Genomic DNA, 22,976 nt, shown 5'->3' with positions numbered 1-22,976 from the left:
TTCCTATGTCTCTTTTAATTATATTAGCTATAAATAATCTGAAATACCAGCATTTTTCCCATTTAACTCCTAAAATTCCAAATGGGACATATGCTTCAGGTTTCCATTTTTACCAGGATTTTCCAACCTATGATCACCACAATATTTCTGTAACGGTAACAGCTCATTATACTGGTGTTTCTTGAGCAGGTATGAAGTGAGGCGCCATTCTCACAAGGTTACAAAAAGGTTACAAGATGAGAACTAAAAAACTGTCTTCATCTCTCTCCACTTCCCAGTTCACTGATGGAAACATTGGAAATGCAAATATTTGATTATGAGAACAACAGAATCCACAGTCAAAAGTAATTCTAATTTTAATGTTGGATGTGCTAGTTATTGCATCATTTCCTTCAGCTCTAAATCTACCATTCTATAAACTTGCTCTGCAATAGGGCTGGTATGTCACACACTAAATCCCTCTTTTGCCAGCTGGCTTCCTATTAGGTTCTGTCAACCTGAGATACTAGAGAGATTACTCCCTTGCTTTTTCAATTAGCACTGTTCCAGAAGTTATTTTACCCAGAAAAAGAAGCTGGTTTCAGAAGCAGTAGCCAAATCCTTTTCTCAGAGGCCTAAGTTTCAGTTCAACAGGGTCCCTTGTATAAGTTTATTTCTGAAAACCTCAACCTTTTCTTGCCATATATTCCTCAAACTCTGGGGGTGGTAAATGGTTACTTGTCTGGGTTACCTCAGTATTCTCTTTTTGTATTTTCAGCCCTCTAATGCATACATGTAAAACCAATTCTGTATTTTAAATTTCCTCTGTTGAAATACTTAGTGTGGTTTGTTTTCTTGAATGGACCCTGATAACACTCAGTATAGACATTACTGAGTCCAAATAATGAACTCATTCCTACAGTTACATAACATTAAAATGCCATATATTTCATTCCTGCATTTTGGATGATGAAATGAAAAGCATTATTGCTTCATAATTACTACTGCTTTAAAATGAAGGCATCACTTCAGCTATTAAGTCATACTGTGGTAATCTAGGATAGCATTTCTTGTATTTCTTGCATTTGTGTATTTCTTCATTTTGTAAACGCAAAAATATATGAGCTCTCCTAAAACATAAACAGAATTCATTACTACAATTTAATGATAATTTCTGTACTTACCTCTGTTAATCTTGGTATATGAAGACTCTTGGCATGATCACCGGCAGCCTTTCTTGATTTACCAGGCCAAGTTCTTTTCCTATGGCTTTCTGCTATACCAGACCAGGCAAAGACATCATGATAAGCTAAATCCAGATCAGATGGATCTACTGCAAACTGGCATATTAATTTCAGCAAGCAAGCAAGACAGTCTAGCTGCCACTGTGGATAAGAAGAAAACATCATTTCTCTATTTTCATTAATTTAGTATGGCTACTATACACTTTGAAATTAAAGGCTAGAAAATGAAAACAATTATAGCTAGTATTTAATTCATATGCTACAAAATTTTCTGCTCACGTATTACAATTAGTAACAATACAATTTTAGAAAAATGAAGAAAAAGTATCTAGACACCAAGAGGGTATATTTAGTAAAATGGAAATGACACTTGCATTTCTATCATGACAACAACATAAGAATGTAATAGATACAAAGTTTTTTAAAAAATATACTCAAAATGTACTGTAATTTTAAAAAATTATTAAAATGCTAACAAAGATATCATTTACCTACTTATAAAATGAACTGAGAGAGTATTGCAAGTTGTTTCTCCACACAAGTGGCATATATTCTAGTATTCTGGGGCCAAAGTGATAGTTCTAGAAAATAATTCAACTGAAAATATTGCACTTACATATGAACATATAAAATAAAATATTTCTTTGGTAAAATAAATAAGTGTTTAGTGTACTATTTCTTTTTTAAAAAAATTATTATTACTTATGCCTATAGCACCTGGTCTTTCTAGGTGGTCTCCCATCCAAGTACTAACCAGGCCCGACTCTGCTTAGCTTCTGAGATCAGACATCGGGCTTGTTCAGGGTAGCATGGCTGAAGACCGTGGACCATGGCTCCACTGGGGCATGAACCCAGGACCTTCTGCATGTAAAGCAGACATGCTAACTGCTACACTATGGAACCATGTCCTTAGGGTACTATTTCTGACTTAAAACTCTACTTAAAATTTATTTAAATAAATTAATAAAAATATCACTTATGTACAAGTTGCGAGTTTCAGAGCTTTCTTTTCGACAGTCCTTTTCCTCCTATTTTCCTAATCCTACTGCCAAGTGGTATATCCATACCAATATACCAGAAAACATAACTGGTTTTCAAGAACAGTACCAAGAAATTTCAGTGAGTAGAGTCTTTTCAACAAATGGTGCTAGGAAAACTGGATACTCATATGAAAAATATATAAAAAAACAAACCTCAACCTCATTCTACATATACAAAAGTTAACACATAGTGCATGATAAACCTAAATGTGAAAGATAACGACAAAATTTACAGAAAAAAACACAAAAGAAAATCTTATGACCTTGAAATAGGGACTTCTTAAATAGGATACAAATTTTGTTAAAATTGAAAACTTCTCTGCCTTAAAAACACTGTTAATATAATGAAAAAGCAAGCCATAGACAGTGCAAATATTCCCACTGCAATAGTCCCTCCTAATCCACTGTTTGGCTTGCAGCAGTTTAATTATCCATGGTCAACAATGGTCCAAAAATATTAAATGGAAAATTCCAGAAATAAACAATTCATAAGTTTTAAATTGTGCACTGCTCTGAGTAATGTGATGAAATCTCATGGTATCCTGCTCTGTCTCAACCAGGACATGAATAATCCTTTTATCTAGGGTATCCACACTCTATATGGTACCTAAGCATTAGTTACTTAGTCGCCGTTTCTGTATCACAGTGCTTGTGTCCAAGTAACCCTTATTTTACTTAACAATGGCCTCACTGAGCAAGCAAAGTGATGCTGCCAATTTGGATATGCCAAAGAGAAGCTGTAAAGTGTGTGTATGTATAGAAAAAAATATAGTATGTATAGGGTTTCAGGCATCTGCTGGGGGTCTTGGAACATATTCCCATGGATAAGGGGGGACTATTATATATATATATTTGGCAAACTTGTCCAGATAGAGGGGGGGAAAATGTCTTACAACTCTTTACTAAGACAAAAAAAAAAGTCCAAGGTATGAACAGACACTTTGCAGAAGATAAAAAGCATAGTCAGTACAAACTTATGGGATGCAGAGCAAGCAGTGTTAATAGGAAAATTTATAGCTATAAAAATGCTTATGTTAAAAAAGCAAGAAGGATCTCAAATCAACAGTCTAACTTTACAACTTAAGGAACTAGAAAAAGAACAAACTAAAACCAAAACTAGAAGGAGAAAATAATAAAGAACTGAACAGAGGTAAGAGAATAGAAAAACAATAGAGAATATCAATGAAAACAAAATTTAGTTCTTCAGAAAGAACAAAAAAATTGACAAAACTTTAGTCAGAACGACTAAGAGTGAAATCACTAAACTCAAATGAAAGTAGAAACATTTCTATCAATTCTATAGAAATAAAAAGCATTATAATAGTTTACTATGAACTGTATGCGAGGAAAAAATCAAAATCAGATAACTTACATAAAATGGACAAATTTCTAGAAACACAAAACCTACCAACAGTCACAAAGAAATAAAAAATCTGAATAGACTCATAACTAGTAAGGAGATTAAACTGGTAATCAAAAATCTCCCAAAAAAGAAAAAGTCCTGAATCTGATGGCTTCACTAGTAAATTCTACCAAACATTTAAGGAACTAATGGCAATCCTTCTCAAACTTCGCCAAAGTTTGAGGTCAGCATAACCCATAAGCCAGATAAAGACACAAGAAAACTACAGACCAATACCCCTTATGAACACTGATGCACACTCAGCTAAATATTAGAAACAGAATTCAGCAACATAAAAAGGATTATATACTATGACCAAGTGGGATTTAGTCTTGGAATGCAAGGATGGTTCAACAGGCAAGAAACGATCAATGTAATAGCACATCAACAAAGTGAAAGAAGACCAAACGATCATCTAAATTGAGATGATCAAAAACCATGACAAAATTCAACACCATTTCATGCTAAAACACACAAAAAATAGGAATAGAAGAAAACTAACTCAACATAATAAAGCCATATATGAAAAACACAGTGAAAATCACACACAATAGAGAAAGACTCTAAGCTTTTCCTCTAAGATCAGGAACAAGACAAGAATGACTATTTTCACCACTTCTATTCAACATAGTAGTGGAAGTTTTGGCCTTAGCAATTAGGCAAATAGAAATAAAAGACAAACTGAAAATTAAGAAAATTATCTCTGCTGTAAATGATATGACCTTGTGTACAAAATCTTAAAGACTCCACAAAAAGGTCTTAAAACTAGTAAGTGAATTCAGCAAAGTAGCAGGCTACAAAGGCGACAAACAAAATTCAGTTTTATTTCTATACACAAACAATGTGAAAAGGAAATTACAAAAACAATTCCATTTTTAATAGCATTGAAAAGAAAAAAAATACTTAAAAATTTATCAAGGAAGTAAAAGGCTCCTATAATGAAACTACAAAACACTGCTGAAAGAAATTAAAGACAAATAAATGGAAACATCCCATATTCATAGATGGAAGATTTAATATTATTAAAATATCAAATGACTTTTGACAAAGGTGCCAAGACCATCAATGGGAAAAAGGACACCCCTTTTCAAGAAATGCTGGGAAATCCGATTATCTACATGCAAAAGACTGAAGTTGGACTCTTATCTGACACATACACAAAAATTAACTCAAAATGAGTCAAGGACCTAAATGTAAGACCTAAAACAATACAACTTTTGGAAGAAAACAATAGGACAAAGGATTCATAACACTGGATTTGGCAATGGTAGCTTGAATAGGACACCAAAGGCATAGGTAACAAAAGAAAAAATCGATAAACAGGACTTCATAAAAATTTAAAAATTTTGTGCATCTGAAAAATATCTAGAGTAAAAAGGCAATGCACAAAATGGAAAAAATATTTACAAACAATATATCTGCTAAAGTATTAGTATCAACATATAGAAAACTTCTAAATCTCAACCAAAAAAAGGCCCCAAACAGCCAGATTCAGAAATGAGCAAAGAACATGAACAGACATTTTTCCAAAAAAGATATATGAATGGACAATGAGCACATGAAGAGATGCTCAACTTTACTAATCAATAAGGAAGTACAAATTAAAACTACAATGAGAAACTATCTCACACCCATTAGGATGGCTACTATTTTCTGATCAAAAACACAGAAAATAAAAGTGTTGAAGAAGATATGAAGACATTGAAACCCTTTTGCACTGTTGGTAGGAATGTAAAATGGAACAGCTGCTGTAGAAAACAGTATGGCAGTTTTCAGTTTAAAAAATGAAAATAGAATTCCCACGGGACCTAGCGATTCCACTTCTGGGTGTATACCTAAAAGAATTAAAAGCAGAGTCTCAAAGATATCTGTCCACCCATGTTCATAACAGCATTATTCACAACAGCTAAAATATGGAAGTAACTCAAATGTCCATCAACGGATGAATGGATAAAATAGGGGGTGGGTGGGTGGGTGTGTGTGTACGCACGCACAGTGACCTACTACTCAGCCTTAAAATGGAAGGAAATTCTGTAATGTGCTACAAGGATGATGCTTCAGGACATTCTGCTAAGTGAAATAAACCAGTCATAAAAAGACAAATACTATATGATTCCACTTATATGAGGTACTTAAAGTCGTTAAAATCACAGAGATAGGGAGTATAATGGTAGCTGCCACAGGATGGAGGGAAAGGAGAATGGGAAGTTACTGTTTAATGGGTAAAGAGGCTCAGTTTTACTAGATGAAAACAGTTATGGGGATGGATGGGGGTGATAGCTGCATAACAATGTGAATGTATTTAATACTACTGAATTATATACACTTAAAAATGATTAAGATAATAAAATTTTATGTGTATTTTCCCAGTTTTTTTTTAAATGCTGTAATTAATAAGCACATGTGAAGATGCTTAACATCACTAGTCACCAGGGAAGGGCAAAACAAAACCACATGATAATACTACATACCCACTAGAATGGTTCAAATTAAAAATGGCCAACCATACCATCTATTGGTGAGGATGTGAAGCAAACAGTTGTTGCATGATACAACTGCTTTTAAAAACAGTTTGGCAGCTGCTTGTAAAGTTAATCTTACACTTACTATATTACTCGGCAATTTCTTTACTTGTTATTTACCCAACAGAAACAAAAACATATGTACCCAAAAAAGATTTGTATATAAATGTTTGTGTCAGCTTTATTCATAATAGCCCCAATCTGGAAATTCAAATGTCCATCAATAGGTGAATGCATAAATAAGCAGTAGTATACCTACAGAATGGGTAACTATTCAGCAACAAAACAAATTATCTTTTCTTTCCTGGCTGCTTAAGGGTCGGCACCATCATGAACAGCATAGTAACTATCCAGACCAGGAAGTTCATGACCAACAGACTATTTCAGTGAAAATGAAGAGTCATCGACGTCCTTCACTCAAGGAAAGCAAGAGTATCTAAGGCAGAAATTCAGGAAAAACTAGCCAAAATATACAAGACCACACCAGATGTCATCTTTTCATTTGGATTCAGAACCTATTTTGGTGGCAAGACAACTGTCTTTGGCATGATTTATGATTCCTTGGATTATGCAAAGAGAAACGAACCAAAACATAGACTTGCAAGACGTGACCTGGATGAAAAGAAAAGACCTCAAGAAAAGGAATGCAACCGAATGAAGTCAGGGGGACTGTAAAGGACAGGTGGTGTTGGCAAAAAGAAGTAAAACTTAGTCAGTGACTCCATCTACCTCTGGTGATGGAGTAGAGATTTTTTCATGAGAGAATTAAGAAACTGAGAACTTTTACACGTCCAAAGAAAACAACAAACTCCAGAAAAACAAACTACCAATACAAGCAATATTCAATCTCAAAATACTTGTTGAGTGAAAGAAGCCAGATACAAAACAATACATACCATTATTATCTATTTACATGAAATTGTATAAATTGTTTTTGGGAGAGGGGGAGAAATAGCTTGTAAAAGAATAGAACTTCTGAGGTAATAAAAATGTTCTATATCTTGATTATGTTGAAATATTACATAGTATACATATATTTCAAATCATGAACTATACTTTGCAAACGCATGCATTATTTACTGCATGAAAAGTATACCTCAACTTCATATGACATACAAAAGTTAACTTAAAATGGATCAAAGACCTAAATATAAGAGCTAAAACTGCAAAATTCTTAAAAGAACACATCAATCTTCATGACCTTGGATAATACACTACTTTCAAGGATGAATCTTAAAACATATGCTAAGTGAAAGATGCCATCCGAGAGAGAGAGAGAGAGACAGACAGACAGACACACACACACACACACACACACACACACACACACACACACACACCCACCCACCCATCCATCCATACTTCCATTTATACGAAATGTCTATAATAGGCAAATCCAGAGATAGGAAAGATTAGATTGGTGGCTGCCTAGGGCTCAAGCATTTGGAAGAAAATGAAGCGTGACTAATGAGTATAGGGTTTCTTTTGGGGGTGACGAAACTGGTCTAGATTAGTGGTAATGGTCGCATAACTTTGTAAACATACTAAAAATCACTGATTTGTACATTTAAAGAGTATTACTGTATGTGAATTATATCTCAAAATATTTTAATCTATGAGAATACCTCAACTAAGTTCATTTAAAAGGAAAAAAATAAAATTGATTAAGAAACAAGAATGACTCTGAATTTGTAAATATTCTATAATCTATTAAGAGAGATGCATTATAAATAGGGGTTATTTCAGGTGACTTGAAAGCAACCTGTATCTCAGGTATACTTGGCATCTCAGGCACTGCCAGGCTATAATGTGTGAGATACAGTAGTGAACTTTTCTTATTAGTAATAAAAGTATCCAAAATTTCAAAGGAAACAGAGAAAACCTTTAGCATGAGTCTCTGTAAAATTTACTCAAAACTAAACTTAGAGCAGTTTATAAACAAAATTCCCATAAATGACACATAACTACTCATTAAACACTGTAAATTCTCCCACTTTGCCAAAGAACTAAAAGGTACCTTATAATTCTGAGAAATTAATGGGACGACAAAGACTAACAGTAAAACAGACAGACATGTGAATCATAAGACACAGAACTACAATAATTATTGTAACAGAGGTATCTATTCTAATAACAAATTTTTTGCAGTAAAATATGTAAAATACAAATGTCTTTTTTTTATTTCTCAAAGTACTAAAACCAGTGGTAAGACAACAATGTTTTCTAGACGTCTTTTTTCATTAACCTTTTGTATAGCAGCATTTGATTTTAAGTCAAAAACACCTGACTTCAAAGTACCAAGGTAATTCTAGAAAAAAGTAATAAGAAATTAATATTTGAATGGAATGTTTGATAATACTATTCTACTTTGTCAGAGGACAGGAAACAGAGCATCCTTTCCATTTAGCTCAAAACCAGATGTGCAGTATAGCATTATGAAATTTTTAATATTCCAGAAGCAGTTTTATTTCCCTATAGAATAGCGCTTCAAGTTAATAGTAGTAAAGCACCATTTATAAAACTTTCCATTTTGTTGAGTACTGATAATTCTGTAAAATACTATTAAAAATACAGCAGTAATGTCCAATTGTTATAAAAATTTCTGAAGTCTTACTCTCAATTTCTGTACCTATTTCATTCCAGACCAATCAAAAATGGTCTGGGAACACATTTTTGAGTAGTACTGCTATATAGGGAAAATGCTCCAAACAAAATGAAAAAATGAAAAAGGATGTTTTCAAAAAATTAAAGACATAAAGCAAGTTTTTTTTTTTTTAAAAAAAGCATCCAAAGTTTGTCTATATATTTATAATTTATCCATCTAGAGGAAAAATGTTTATGAATTAGCCACTGCTCATAGTCATTAATTTTAGCATTTAAAAATTATTCACTGTTGACATGGAAAACACTTACTAAGTAATTACTTCATTGGACACCCTATTTTTAAAAATAATTTACTTCTACTATACTCCATACTCTCCTTTGCTACAGTGAAGTAGCAAAAGCTATACTTGCTAATAAACAGAAGTGCTTAAAACTGGATAACTATTATAGCTACTAAACAGAAGTGCTTAAAACTGGATAACTATTCCAACTGGTTGAAACAGTGAATTTTCACTTACCACAGTCCAGGATTCCTGTTCTTTAGGCTCCAGAATTCCAGAATTAAAAATTTCTAATAACTGTTGAAGCCCTCCAGCAGCAACAAACTGTAATTAATTGTGAGAGTAATGGTAAGAGAAAAGCAGCTATATATTGTAATTAAGACCTGCTTTTTAATTCAGTAACTGTGTGTGTGTGTGTGTGTGTGTGTGTGTGTGTGTGTGTAAAATATATCTTTCATTTAGGTATTAGTCTTTGATTTAACCAAAATAACTTCCAAGCAAAGTAATAACATACTGCAAACTTTCAAGAATTTTTTAAAAAGATTCTTGCAAAACTGTAATATACCTTTACATTCTATAACCATTTAATCTCAGACATTGGGATGTCCCAAAACAGTATTCTAATGGAGAAAAAATATAATAAATTTCTAAAAATAGAAACACCAGGGCATTAAATAATCACAGCTTATTACTGTGATTTAGAGTAATGGTCCCCGAACTTTTTGGCACCAGGGACTGGTGCTCCTATGAGAACCTAATGTCTGATAATCCGAGATAGAGCTAAGGTGGTGATGCTAGTGCTGGGGAGCAGCTACAAATACAGATGAAGCTTGGCTTGCTTGCTCTCTGCTCACCTCCTACAGTGCGGCCCAGTTCTTTGGTATTGGTCTGCAGCCTGGGGGTTGTGGACCCCTGATTTAGATAATACATAATTTGTAAACTATGCTTTATTTAACAATAAATTAGTTTAAAACCAATTAATTATGGTACCTACTTCTGGAAAATTAGAGATAAAATTATTTTTATCAATATACTTCAAAACACATGATCAAACCTTGCAACTCCAGGAATTTTTACTATTTTCCACTTGATCCTCACTTGAATCATCTGAATCTGGATAAAGATCACTGTAACTTCCCTGTGGGGAAGGTAAAAGAAATTAATAATAATAGAGGGTGGCAGGAGAAAAAAATTATTCTAGATTTAAAAGATAACACACTCTGGAATTTTGCTCCAGAGAGAATACAAACATGTAATGATAATAATGGAAATGCAATTACCGTCGACTCTCTCCTTATCCTTCTGTTAGGTTTTCCCAGTGCTTCAATAATTTCCAAGGCATATAATAGCTTGTGAGCACTCTTAATTTTGAGAAGATCTTTCCAATTAAGTCCATCATTATTCTCAAATTAATAAAAGAAAAACGTAAGTTTCTTACACCAATTTACTAAGGGAACCCTCTCCAAAAAAAATTTAAAGAAATTGATACTATATAAAAAACTCAAATATGACACATGCATTGAAATATATTCAAACACGTGAAGACCAGTTATTTAACTGGTACAATGATATGCTTAAACACCAACTATTCATTAAATTTTGTTAAAATACACAAACAGCAGTATAAGAAAAAATTGTATCTTGTTAGCCTTCACAACAGTTAAGGCAAATTACCATCTTCCCAATAAAAAAAAAAAAACAAAAAAAAAAACATTGCAGCCTAGTTAAATGCATGAGCTTTTAAGATACTGAAGTAGTAAAGTTTATATCTAATGCTTGTAAATTACATCAACCCCCCCCATTTAAGTCAAATGCAAATATATAAATTTAAAAGTTTTGTTATTTTCTTTCTCAACTTATAAAATTGTTATTCGCACTCAGAGTAGCTCTAACAATATTGTTCTCAAAGAAGCACACTAAGTCATAAATCATTATTTTCCAGCCCACTTCCTTCACTTCTAAGTCATTTGAGATATATGACCTCTAAAATCACATGACAAAGTCCCAAAACATAGATAACTATTAGCATAATACCAGGATATTGTGTTTCATTCATCCTATAGTTGTTCTATTGGTATCTCCAGAAAGTAACCTCTTATTAAATAGCTTTAAAAAAAATAATCTCTAATTTTAATGGATGTCTTTATAAAGATATCTAACATTCGCACATGTGGGGTAATTAACAAATATATATGAGAAATTAACAAATATATATTAAATTTAACAAATATATTAAATTTCTTTGTCTCATTTTCCCTAATTCTATCAGTTGACTTGTCTGAGCATCCAAAATAAGCACTGATGCATGTCATTAAACCGTATTTTCTCTAAACATTTTTGTTGTCAAAAACAAAGCATTATTCAGAACATATAATATGAAAAAACACTAATATAAAGATGAGTCCATATTTTCTAAAAATAATTTTAGTAAACATCTTTGCCATATGTTTAGCCTATATTACTCTACCTCACTAATAATTAAATGAAAATGAACTGACACTCATTACCTATTAAATGAGAAAGATTTTATTGAGTATATAGGTCAAGTAAGAATGTAAACTGGTGCCAGCCTCTAGAACAGTAAAAAGATTCTATGGGCTAACCTGTTCATCTGAGATATTCTGGAATGCCATCAACATGTTAGGACATGTAGGAAGAAGCATCAGTAGCTCCCATACACGTCTAGAGAGGTTTTCTGCATGAAGATGAAGTTCTTCACATTTTAGACTCTGTATAAATAAGAATAACTACATAAGACTCGTCAGCAAAAAAAAAAAAAAAAAAACTAAATGTAAAATAAACACTTTTGCAGTCACTATCAAATTTGATATTTTATAATCTTACTTTAAAAGTGAGAAGAAAACCTTTTGTTAAAGTGAGAAATCATTTTTTTACATGGTAAATACATTTACTTAATATATGAAAAGTTATATCAAAGTTGTGATTTTTCAACTAGTCATCAAACATTTTTCTGGATAAAAACGTGACCTGTAATTCTGGCCGCTTTCCTCAGGAAATTTTTCAAATAGAAGTGAAAATGACTATTTTATAGACATTTAAGTAAACTTCAATATGACTATCATCTCTTTCTTCCTTGTAAGTCACTATTCTAAGAACGACAAAGACTTGGTGAACTAAATCCTTAATCTTATGTTTAGGCAAAGAGTATACCTGTCCCTCTTATTTTGCTAATCCACACCTTATTTCTCAGTCTCAGAAAAGCACATATTAAAAGGAAAGTAAATTATTTTTAAAGAACCTACTTTTTTCCATTATCACATCTGTTAAATTTGACCTCTGCAAGGTGCAGAGATAATAGATAAGGCTAAAGAATGTCTCAGAAAGCATATAAGAAATGGGCGTTTCTTTTTTTTTTTTTTTTTAAATTAAAGCACAACCCAAAAGATAAATAAGGAACAAAAGCTAATTTACGGCTTGGAATTTTCCAGAGCATGAATTTATATATTATTATTCTAACTACTGCTGCTGTCATAATTTTTTTGGTATAATACAGTCTAAGAGATACCAAAGGAATATTCTATACATCTATAAAAAATAATTTAGTTCTTTTTATATAGTAGTATAAAGCTAGTATACTTTGAAGGCAAGGGGATCTTAGACATAGGGTTTCGAAGTAAGCTTTGCTTTTCGTAACCTTAATGAAGAAAGAGAAACAACCCAAGTAACACTTTTGCTTTAGTTGGGAAATGGCACTGAAAGTTCTTCAGTAAAATAGAATTCATTCCTTTGTAAAGACCCAGTTTAAAAAAAAAAAAAGAAAAGAAAAATAAGACTGGTGCCTGCTTCAGCAGCACATATACTAAAAAAAGACTTAACTCTGCAAAAAAAAAAAAAAAAAACGATTTTAAGAAAAAATGTCTCCCAATTATATATGACTATGTCCTAGGTTATGATTGAAAGGCCCTACAGTATGAGTCATACACAGTGAAAGATCCTTTATTTTATTCTATTTGTAACTTTCTTCAAGGCTGAACCAGTCTTGTACAACAAAGAAATCCCACATCAACAATGACACACAGGCCACAAAGTTCAATAAAATATCTGCTAAAAAATAAATGCTTCCCTTCACATGAACTATTATAATGGCCTATTTATCTGTCTTGCTACCTCTGGTCTTTGTTTTCTCTAATACATCTTCCACACTAACACCTAAACTTTGTTCCTAAAAGTCTACAAACAACCTCATTTTGTTGCCTTAAAACCTTCCATGATGAATGACAATCCATTTAACAAAGAATAAAAATCTCATACGGTTCTCTTTGTGGTACTGGTTACAATGCCCTTTTATATTTGAATCACACTATACTCACATTCTCAGTTTTTCAAACATGCCATACACTTTTCTATGAATCTGTAATGCTTCTCTTCATTCTCATCATCAGCTGGATCCAATTTAAAAACACCCTTTTTGCAAAATCTTTCCCCCAATTTTTCCCTCCTTTATGTCCCCATGACATACTGCACAGAACACTGAACGCTCCTGGAAAACTGGAGAATTCTTCTAATTATCTTTATCTCTTAAACTGCCAATACAGTGCCGGCATGCAGTAAAAGTCATTAAGTATCTGTGGCATAAAATAAAATGGGTGAAGAAATGAGAAATCTATTACTAATCTGCCTGAACAAAAGGGGATTTCTTAGAAATGCAAGAATATGCCACCATAAGAGAAACCAGACTATGGGAAACAGAAGACTCAATAGCAGCTACCACTGTATCCACGATCAAACACATTTTGGAAACATGGATGAAAGAAAGTCACTTAACATTCTTAGGAAAGAAACAGAACAGCAGCCATCAGAGAAAAGCCATCAAAGCACTACTATTAATTATTTGCCACTCAACCACAAAATAATGATTTACTGGATGAGGCACGTCAATGAAAACATCTTAGGATGTGTCCACTTAAAGGTATTTAAAAAAAAAGTCAGCGGACTGAAAATGATTCTTTTAGGTAATTTCTTAACACTCTTGATTTTAATTACCATCTTTATAGTGATAACCCACAAACTTCTCCAGACCAAACCTCTTCTCTAAGCTCCAAACTCGTATATCCAATTGCTTACCTGACAGCTACACTTGTCCCACAGGTATCCATTTTTCTTCACCTATAGAATCTACCCAGTTGCTCAAGCCAGAAACCTGGATACTATCTCTGTTTTCCTTGTTCCTGAACCCAAGTCATCCTCACTCAAGCTAATCCACCACAAACTTTGTTCCTAAAAGTCCAGAAAATAATCTCATAACAAGTTATGTTGTAATTTATTTACACTACCACTATTCTACTCCAGGCACCTTCAATTCTTTCTGAGACTAGTACATTAGGTTCCTTATATCTTTTCTATTCTTGCCAAACAATTACCTTCAAAACAAAAATCAGAACATATGTCTCTCCCTCTGCCTACATTTCCAATCTCACTCCTCTCATTTCACTCTCCCGCCACCTTCCACATTCTACTTACTAGCTCTTTAACAATTCCTAGACCTGCCTAACTCATTCTTACATCAAGGGCTTCAGGAATCATATCACTCCATTCAGATCATTCCTCATTCTCTTCATTTAGTTGGCTCCTTTTTATCTTTCCAGGTCGATTATATATGGTCTCCCCCAGAAACCTTTCCTGACCAAGTAATATATAAATGGGTCGCTGCCTACCATCACTCTCTAATAATGGCACAACATATTCAGTCTTAGCACCTATCTTTATCTGAAACCATTTTATCTGTTTTTACTTGAAACTGTCTGTTAGGCATGTCAATTATCTGTCTTCCCCACTGGGGAAGGCTAAAGCTGTGCCTATTTTGATTCTTCTAAAACAATATACCTGGATCAGACAGTTAAATAACTAATGAATAAATAAATGGTTTCCTAGGTTTTACTGCTCTTAAGAGAATACTGAGAAAATTATTTTCAACAGAAAGACAAAATAAGACTTTTTTAGAATGAAATGACGTAGTCACCTCACTATCTTCCACTGCCACTTTTCCAGAGGGTGGTTTAAATGATGCAAGCATCTCTAATAAATCAAAAAGAGTAGTTAAATGAGGTTCTTGTAAAAGCAAAAGCATTGGAATGTTGTCCTTCTGAGGGGGTGGTAAGCAAGATGCTGGTAGCTGAACACCTTCTCCTTTCCGTTCTCTCCTCGGTGCACCCAAAGATACAAATACCATCTGTTAAAAATAAGAGCAACAGGGGTAAAAAATAACATATAATTAGACATATCAAGTTTTCAATTGAACAAATTTCTCAAGTATAAAATAACTTCATTTACAATTTTAATGTAACAAAAACAGTAAGAACTCTTTTTGAATTATACTTTCAACTATTCTATTAACAGTCAATAGATGATTAAAACTGAAATCACATTTATATGTACCTGCATATCCTTAAAACCAAGCTCATGAAGTGCTTTTTCATCATAATCTGTTGTTAACTCATGTCCAGATGAAATCATTCTGACAGGTCCCATAAGGCCTCCTTTACAAACAAAGAAAAACATAACTGAAAATGTTTATAACAGTTAACTTATTTGCTGATATGAATACACAATTATAGCAAATAAGTCCAGTGGACATTAAGCTTAAATATAATTCTTGAGCAAAGTGGAGATAGTACTAAACGTGCTCATGCATTATTTTCTGTTGTATGAGGTTAGCTTTAGGCAGTAAATATTACAAAAGAATTCTCTACTAGCACCAGTCTAACTAGATCAATTTCTGCCTGCTTAACAGTATAAAAAAATTTACAAGTGAAAACACTATACAGCTTTCTGGGAAACTACAACATTTCCCCCAGCAAGACCTGCTGAAGAATCAGATTCATTAATACCTTAGTTACACAAGTAATAAGCAAGTATTTATAATGATTAAATTCTCTCTTCCCTGTTATTACCCACCAAAACAGAACGAGGCAGACCACAAAGTAGAAAAGAAAAGAAAAAAAAAAACCAAAGCTCTGAAAGAAAAAAGGGCAACTATCACATCCAAGATTATGGTAAATTTAATAAACTCAATAGATTGAGGCAATGTATTTCTAAAATGCATAAGTCCTTTCTGCTGCCACATCTTCATTTCCCACCATCATCCCTAACTAAGTATGCTTTAGCCACCCAGCCTCCTTGCTCTTTTTTTTTTTTTAATAAAAACTTCCCTCTCCTCTTTATTGTTCCTTGCTCTTTTTTGAAAACACCAAGTATGTTCCTATCTCAAGGCCCAAGATGCTCCTGCATTAGAATTCACACGACTCATTAGATTCCTTCATTTCCTTCAAGTCTCTCATCAAACATGAACTCTAAAAGGCCTTCCTCTCAATCACTGAATGTAAGAGCCGTAATTCACTATTTCTCCCTTACTCTGCTTTATCTTTCTTTAAAGATATTAGTACCTGACATTATATATTTATCATGTCTCTCCTCTATTAAAAAAAAAATCCCAGTTCCACCAGAGATTTTACTACATTCAGATGTATTCCCAGCACCAGAACATAGCAGAGATTTACAAATTAATTATTGTTTAATCCATATTTTTTAAAAAGAAAATGCTTGATAGAATAGGAAAACTAAACAAAATAAAATAATTTAATAAATAAATATTGTTAAATTTTATTAACAATGTGGAAAAACTTTACTGGCTAGGCACCAAACGCTATTTTCAGAAATGGGTGAAGCAGGGCTATTGCTCTGCATGACAATACATAACATTTTAAATTACCGTTTCCCTTCACACAAATAAGAAAATTCTCTCACATATTTCAAACAGAGAAGAAAAATAAGTTTCTCCGGTAAAATTCATTTTGGCAATTTTTCTTAAGTACAACTATTGTGCACCAAATAGCTAATTGTGGTATAGTGAAATTCTTGGCCCTCCCAATGGTTTGATATTCAATCATATTTCTTCTGGATTTTTCGTGTGTGTGTGTGTGTGTGTGTGTGTGTGTGTGTGTGTGTGTGTACTTTAAATACATCCTGAATATTAGAGAGAAATAAGGTTTTTCTTTCTGCCCCTTAATTAAACATGTCACATATTAAGATAAAGCTGTTTTTTGTATCTATTCTGTTATTCGCTTAACAATTCTTTACCAAAATCATATTATTGTAATTTTTAAATGTTTAATAGTATTAGAATTAATCCCTATTACCCTTTTGGGTTTTCCTCTCAGAACTTCATACACTGCTTTGTTTATTCACACAGTTTATTTATTATTCAAAGTAATTTCATCAAATTTAAAATAATTCCATTAAGATTTTAGGTAGACTATATAAAGAAATAAATTAACTTAGTATCTCTATAATATTTTATATAGACATGCTAGGAATATTCACTTATTCAAGAGTTCATTTATATATCTCAAACTTTTATTCTAATTCCACACAGACCTTGCATTAAAATTACCCTATTTTTTAATTGCTACCAAGCACTTGATTTCTTTAGTTTCCTAGTTATCATCATATTATCCATTAATTATTACTAGAGTCTCTCATCTGGTACTTATGTTTTATCCACCTCATTTTATATAATACAAAACTAGAAGAAATATGAAAGTTAGTATAGCAAAGTGTTTATCAAGAAAACTACTGGCAATTAAATGAACAGAAATTCTATATTAAGTTTTTAATACTCTGGTAGATTTTTATTAAATGTCTTTTTCTATCTTGTTGATATAATCAAATAGAACCTATGATTGTTGATCTTTTTTACAATATTAAGATAAAAAAATCCTTAGTTGTGATGAATTACAATATAGAGTTGACCTGCTTCCTAGTCACTCTAAGCATGCGTAAACTTTGCTCCAAAAGAGAAATAAGATGACTAATAGTTTATTTGGGATTTTGGATTCCATTTGATATTTGAGATAGGTCTATACATAGTATGTGTTACATGTTAACTTTTGATTGTAATGGTTGAATTGGCTTTTACAATTAATTGAGCGTCTTTCTTTTACTACTTTGAGAGGACCATATTTGGCACAGAGCATGATCTCCATCTGGTGAAGGGAAGGAAGAAGGGGAATACTGAGGAGGAATGGGGAGAAGACAGTAGAGGGAGAAAGGGAGAGAGAGAAGAGAAAAAAAGTAGGAAAAAGAAAGGGGAAAGAACAGCACCTCAGTGATCTGTGAGACATTAACAAACAGTCTAGGAAACATTTAATCAAAGGCCCAGCAATTTGGGCAAGGGGAAATGGAAAAGAAAAAACAAATGTGAAAAAATACATAATTGCTAACCTTTTTTAACTGTGACAAACAATATAAACATACACTCAAGAAGATGAATTAAAACTTAGACTGCATTAATGCAAAGACACAGGCACATCAATAATCAAACTGCTGAAAACAAATGTCAAAATAAATCTTTAAAACCAATCAGTTAAAAACATATATTGTCTACAAAGGATGAAAATAAAAACCACAAACTTTAGATCACAAACTCTGCAAGCTAACTGATAATGGAAAAACATTTTTAAAGCCCTAAAAGAAAAAAGCCTCCTAACCTAGAATTCCACACCAGTGAAAATATCCTTCATAAATGAAAGCAAAATTTTTTTCCCAAACAACGAAAGCTTGAGAAGATTCATAATCAGAAGACTTTACAGTACAAATAGTTTGAAAGTTCATTAGAAAGAGAAAAAATAATGAAACCAAATGTAAATTTTAATATATACACAGATTATAGAATGCCAGAATGGTAATACATGGTAAAAGAGGGTAAAAAAAGAGATGACACTAATAGAAAATGTAATAATTAGCTAAACATTCTAATGAAAATGCAGGTACCCTTAATCTGGGTTTAAAAAGATTCATAACTAAGCGGGAAAAAAAAAAAAAAAGTACCAGTATCCTCAAAAAGATATTTCAACCACATGAAAATAGGAGTATGCAGGGAGCAAAAAAAGAGGAACGTTAGATATTAAAAGTATGACAGTAAAAATGAAAAACTCAAAAGAAAGGTTGCAAAATAAAGTTGAGAACATCTGTCAGGAAGCTGAGTTAAAATTCAAAGAAATGAAACAGAAAAGTAAACTGCGGATAGTCTACAAGATGAAGCATGTTGATGATAATTAAGAATTTCTAGAAAGAGAGAAATGATAAAATAGAAGAAAGGAAATCAATCAATTAATTCAAGAAAATGTCCCCAAACTTAAAGATACAAGTTGCCAGAATAAAAGGACCCATCATAATTGTTGAAAACAGAATCATATTCAAGCCAAGTAAAATTTCAGAACATAAGAAATAAGGAGAATATTAACTGCTATAAGAGAAAAATATGGGATATGTAAGACATTATCAGAAATCAAAATGGCTTCATAATTCTAAACAGCAATAATAGTAGAAACATTAGATAGTAGAAATACCTCTGAAATTCTGAAAGAAAACTATTTCCAAACTAGAATTCTATACCCAACCAAATTACCATTTAAGTATGAAAACATGAAAAATATATTTTTGATCATTCAAAGAATCAAAAATGTTACCCCATCAACCTCCTCTCAAGAAACTACTAGACCTTTGCATTGTATTTCAGCAAAAACAAAAAAGTAAACCAATAAAGAAGGTATGGAAACAGGATATCCAACATAGGAGAGAGACAAAGAATAACCAGGATGATGATGAAGGATATTCTATTGCTGTGCATCTAACCTGGAGGACAATCAGTAGGATCAGTGTGACTAGACAAATGCATTACTGAAGGCCATCAAGACTAAAATCCCTGCTACCTTTGTAATATCTTCTCTGAGGAAAGAAAGGCAAGTGAGCATAGCTCAGATTCTTATCTGCACCTGGATTGTCTTTACCATATGCTAGTGAAGTTTCTACTCTTGCCTCCATGTCCAATTGCTTAAATTGGCAGAAGACATTCACATTATCTCATGCTCCTGAGAGCAAAAGTAGGTCATGAAGAGATAAGATAGACAGTCAGACTCAGACACACACACACACCCCCCTCCCCGCCCCAAGACTGTTTTTCTGTTGGATATTCCTATTCTTGTCAACATTACAGTGCTGAGATGTCTTGACTGTGCCAAGACCTATAATTGAGAACTTTCCTCATATGAGGCCTTATAAACCTTTAGAGAAGGTGAAAGAAAGCATACTCTTTAGCTTGATTTCTTCTCTGATCTTTTATCTGACAGCAGCCATACTTCCCTTTTCCTTAATCCATCAAGTTTGTATTTATCAAGTTTCACATAGCTGAACACATTAAGAATACATACAACAGAGGTCAAACTATAAGCATCAAAAGAATAATAAACTAAAAAATCAAGATAGTGTTAAGGGGAAGTGGAGAGATATTAGGCAGGGATACATAAATACTTTCTAATAATCTGGGTGGTAGGGACATGGGTGGTTTTCACTGAATTATTACTCATTTTATATTGTCTTTTTATGTACATTTCAATGTAACAAAAGCAGATATCTTTTGACTTGAAAAGTCCATAACTAGGTATTTAGCCAACATGTATTAGATAATATATGTAAAGGATATTCTCTATAGCATTATTTGTAATAGTAAAAGACTAGAAACACCCTAAATGTCCATTAATAGAGAATAGGTAAAATAAATCATGGTGCCACCTTACTACAGATTGAGGATCTTTAAAAAGAATGAGATAACTTTCTACATGAACTACTACACATGAATACGCAATGTTCTCTAAGAATGTTAAGCACTAAAAGCAAAGGGTAGAAGAATATAAATTGAATGTTACCAATTGGGTTTTAAGTGTGTGTGTATTCTTAAATTATATCTTGGTATCTCTTGAAGGATATGTAAGAAACAACAAAGTTTGCCTCGGGAAAAGGGAAATGGATGGTTTAAAGATGGGGATAGGAGGGAGACTTCTCAACATCTATTCTTCTGTACCAAGAATATTTATTAATTATTCGAAAACAAAATTTAATATCTGCTACTCTAGAAGATACATATATATGGCTTTACCTTAATCATGCTGTAGTAAAATCATTGGCTTCTTATTAAAAGATGTTAAATAATTATCACTGCAAACAGGCAGGTGAAAAGTACTAAAAAGAAGCAGCTTTTAAAACTTTAAAATCTTTTTTTCCTAAGTATATACTGACTGTTATAATTTCAGACCCTTAAATTATGTGTGCATTATTTTCATAGGCCCCAGAATAAAACAAAAACAAAATATATGAAAATGGCAAAAGAACTTAGAGGGTAAAATTGGGTACTAAGTAGTATATGGAAACTTAAACTAATATTCCCAATTGCTTTTTAAATAATCTCCAAAAGTAAAATTTTTTGAGAAAAATAAGAGAAAATATTAGTAAATAACATCTAAAGCAACTCTTAACTCTTACCCATCATACCAAGGGTAGGGGAAGGTGGGTGGACGCCAAGAACATGGTTGGTAGTCTTCAAAGAAGTAAAGGTTCACAGTTTATATATAATATAACCTAGAAAATATAAAAATTTGAATTGTTGTACTTACCAGGAAACTCTCCCTTTCGGCTGCTTTGACCAAACTCCTGAAGCTGAGCTTGTTGATTTATTTGTTCTTTCTGTAAATTTTCATACCAATGAGTTACTTCAGCCCTAAGATCTGCTACCTGGTCACTAGGATACATTTCAATAGTCATCTGAAATATGAGATGCAATCAATTTAAAAATGCAAAAAGAACAGATATTTGAACTGGGAAATGTTATCAATTTGATAACTAAAACTATGTACTACCTTGTCAGGAAGTCCAGCTGGCTGGCATACAACCCTTAGTGGCAGAGACTGTTTGTCACTCAGTGCTTTCAAATGACTACTAATACCAGTGCCTTCAATCTGCCACTGTCTGAGATGATATGCAAACCTAAAACACAAAAACCACACACAGGAAGGATAATTCTAAACCATTTTAATGTTACTGAAGTTTTTAATATTTTATGAAATGAAAAAGCCCACAAAAGGTTCTAGCACATTCCAACATACTCTACAGAACTAATTTTAAGTTTATAGTCATTACACTGAATCAAACTTACAGGCATAAATAAATATAGCTAAAAATTCTTAAAAATAGTTATCAAGAAAAATTACTGAGGAAAAAAATCCCATTATGATCATTATTTCAAAGGAAGGGGTAAGAGATAATAGATGCAGTAGGAATTCAAAGAAACAATTCTAAACCAGTAAGAGAAATGGCAAGCTGTCATTCCTAATTCAGAAGAGGAAAAAAAAGGTATTAGAAATATTTTTCAGAGAAAATTTTCTAGCAAACATGTTAATCAGCCTAACAATCTGAGAGCCAATTCCATGACTGCTAAAATTATAGTAAGAATTACAAAGACTATTATCTCAAAAGATGCAGGCATCTAGCATGACACTCACTAAATATTTGTCAGTTTTCTAAGCGATTTTTAGTTGTTGAAGACAGGATCCACGGTACCTGAATTCAGTTAAAAAAAAAAAATTATAAATGTCTTACTCTAAGCAGCAATTCTGGAATGGAAGGAGGGCAAGTAAGGAAATAAAAGAACTTAATTTCCTAGAAGTGATCCAACGTCCAGCTTCTATTACTGAGCAAAAGAGTAATCACAATGTTTTGGGGCCCAATAATTCTTTGTTGGAGGAGGGCTGTCTCATGCACTATGTTTACCAGTATCTTGGTCTCTACCCACTATATGTCAATAGCACCCCGTTTTTTCTTAAGCTGTGATGATAAAAAATGTCTCCAAACATTACCTAATGTCCCCTGGGAAACATAATTACTTCTGGTTGAGAATCAGTGTTTAAGATTATAACCTTATCTCATTAAAAAAAACCCAATCTTTAAAAACGACATTTTAATTTACTCTCTTAATATAAGGAATATACACACATACAATAATGACTTCATTTTTTGTTCTATAAACATTAGGCAATTTTAAATTAGTAGTAGTA

At 32.6% G+C, this 22,976-nt stretch overlaps 1 protein-coding gene across 8 annotated transcripts in view; it reads right to left on the bottom strand.

The window, feature by feature from the left end:
- The window catches only part of USP34 (ubiquitin specific peptidase 34), a 214,788-nt gene that overhangs the window by 70,014 nt on the left and 121,798 nt on the right, over positions 1-22,976 (bottom strand). For 7 of the 8 annotated variants that reach the window (XM_023532842.1, XM_023532838.1, XM_023532844.1 and 4 more), the window contains 9 exons: positions 21,783-21,909; positions 21,540-21,687; positions 15,469-15,569; positions 15,053-15,262; positions 11,676-11,801; positions 10,353-10,475; positions 10,127-10,210; positions 9,310-9,396; positions 1,164-1,364 (listed from right to left, as the gene is read on the bottom strand). In XM_023532842.1, coding sequence (XP_023388610.1) covers positions 1,164-1,364; positions 9,310-9,396; positions 10,127-10,210; positions 10,353-10,475; positions 11,676-11,801; positions 15,053-15,262; positions 15,469-15,569; positions 21,540-21,687; positions 21,783-21,909 — 1,207 coding nt within the window. The remainder of the gene's footprint in view (positions 1-1,163; positions 1,365-9,309; positions 9,397-10,126; positions 10,211-10,352; positions 10,476-11,675; positions 11,802-15,052; positions 15,263-15,468; positions 15,570-21,539; positions 21,688-21,782; positions 21,910-22,976) is intronic. The other variant, XM_023532841.1, reaches the window with a different exon arrangement.

Source organism: Pteropus vampyrus, unplaced genomic scaffold (assembly GCF_000151845.1).
Source record: "Pteropus vampyrus isolate Shadow unplaced genomic scaffold, Pvam_2.0 Scaffold91, whole genome shotgun sequence".
Taxonomy (NCBI): Eukaryota; Metazoa; Chordata; class Mammalia; order Chiroptera; family Pteropodidae; genus Pteropus; species Pteropus vampyrus.
The sequence above is the reverse complement of the archived record's forward strand: the minus strand, read 5'-3'. Positions and strand labels throughout refer to the sequence as shown.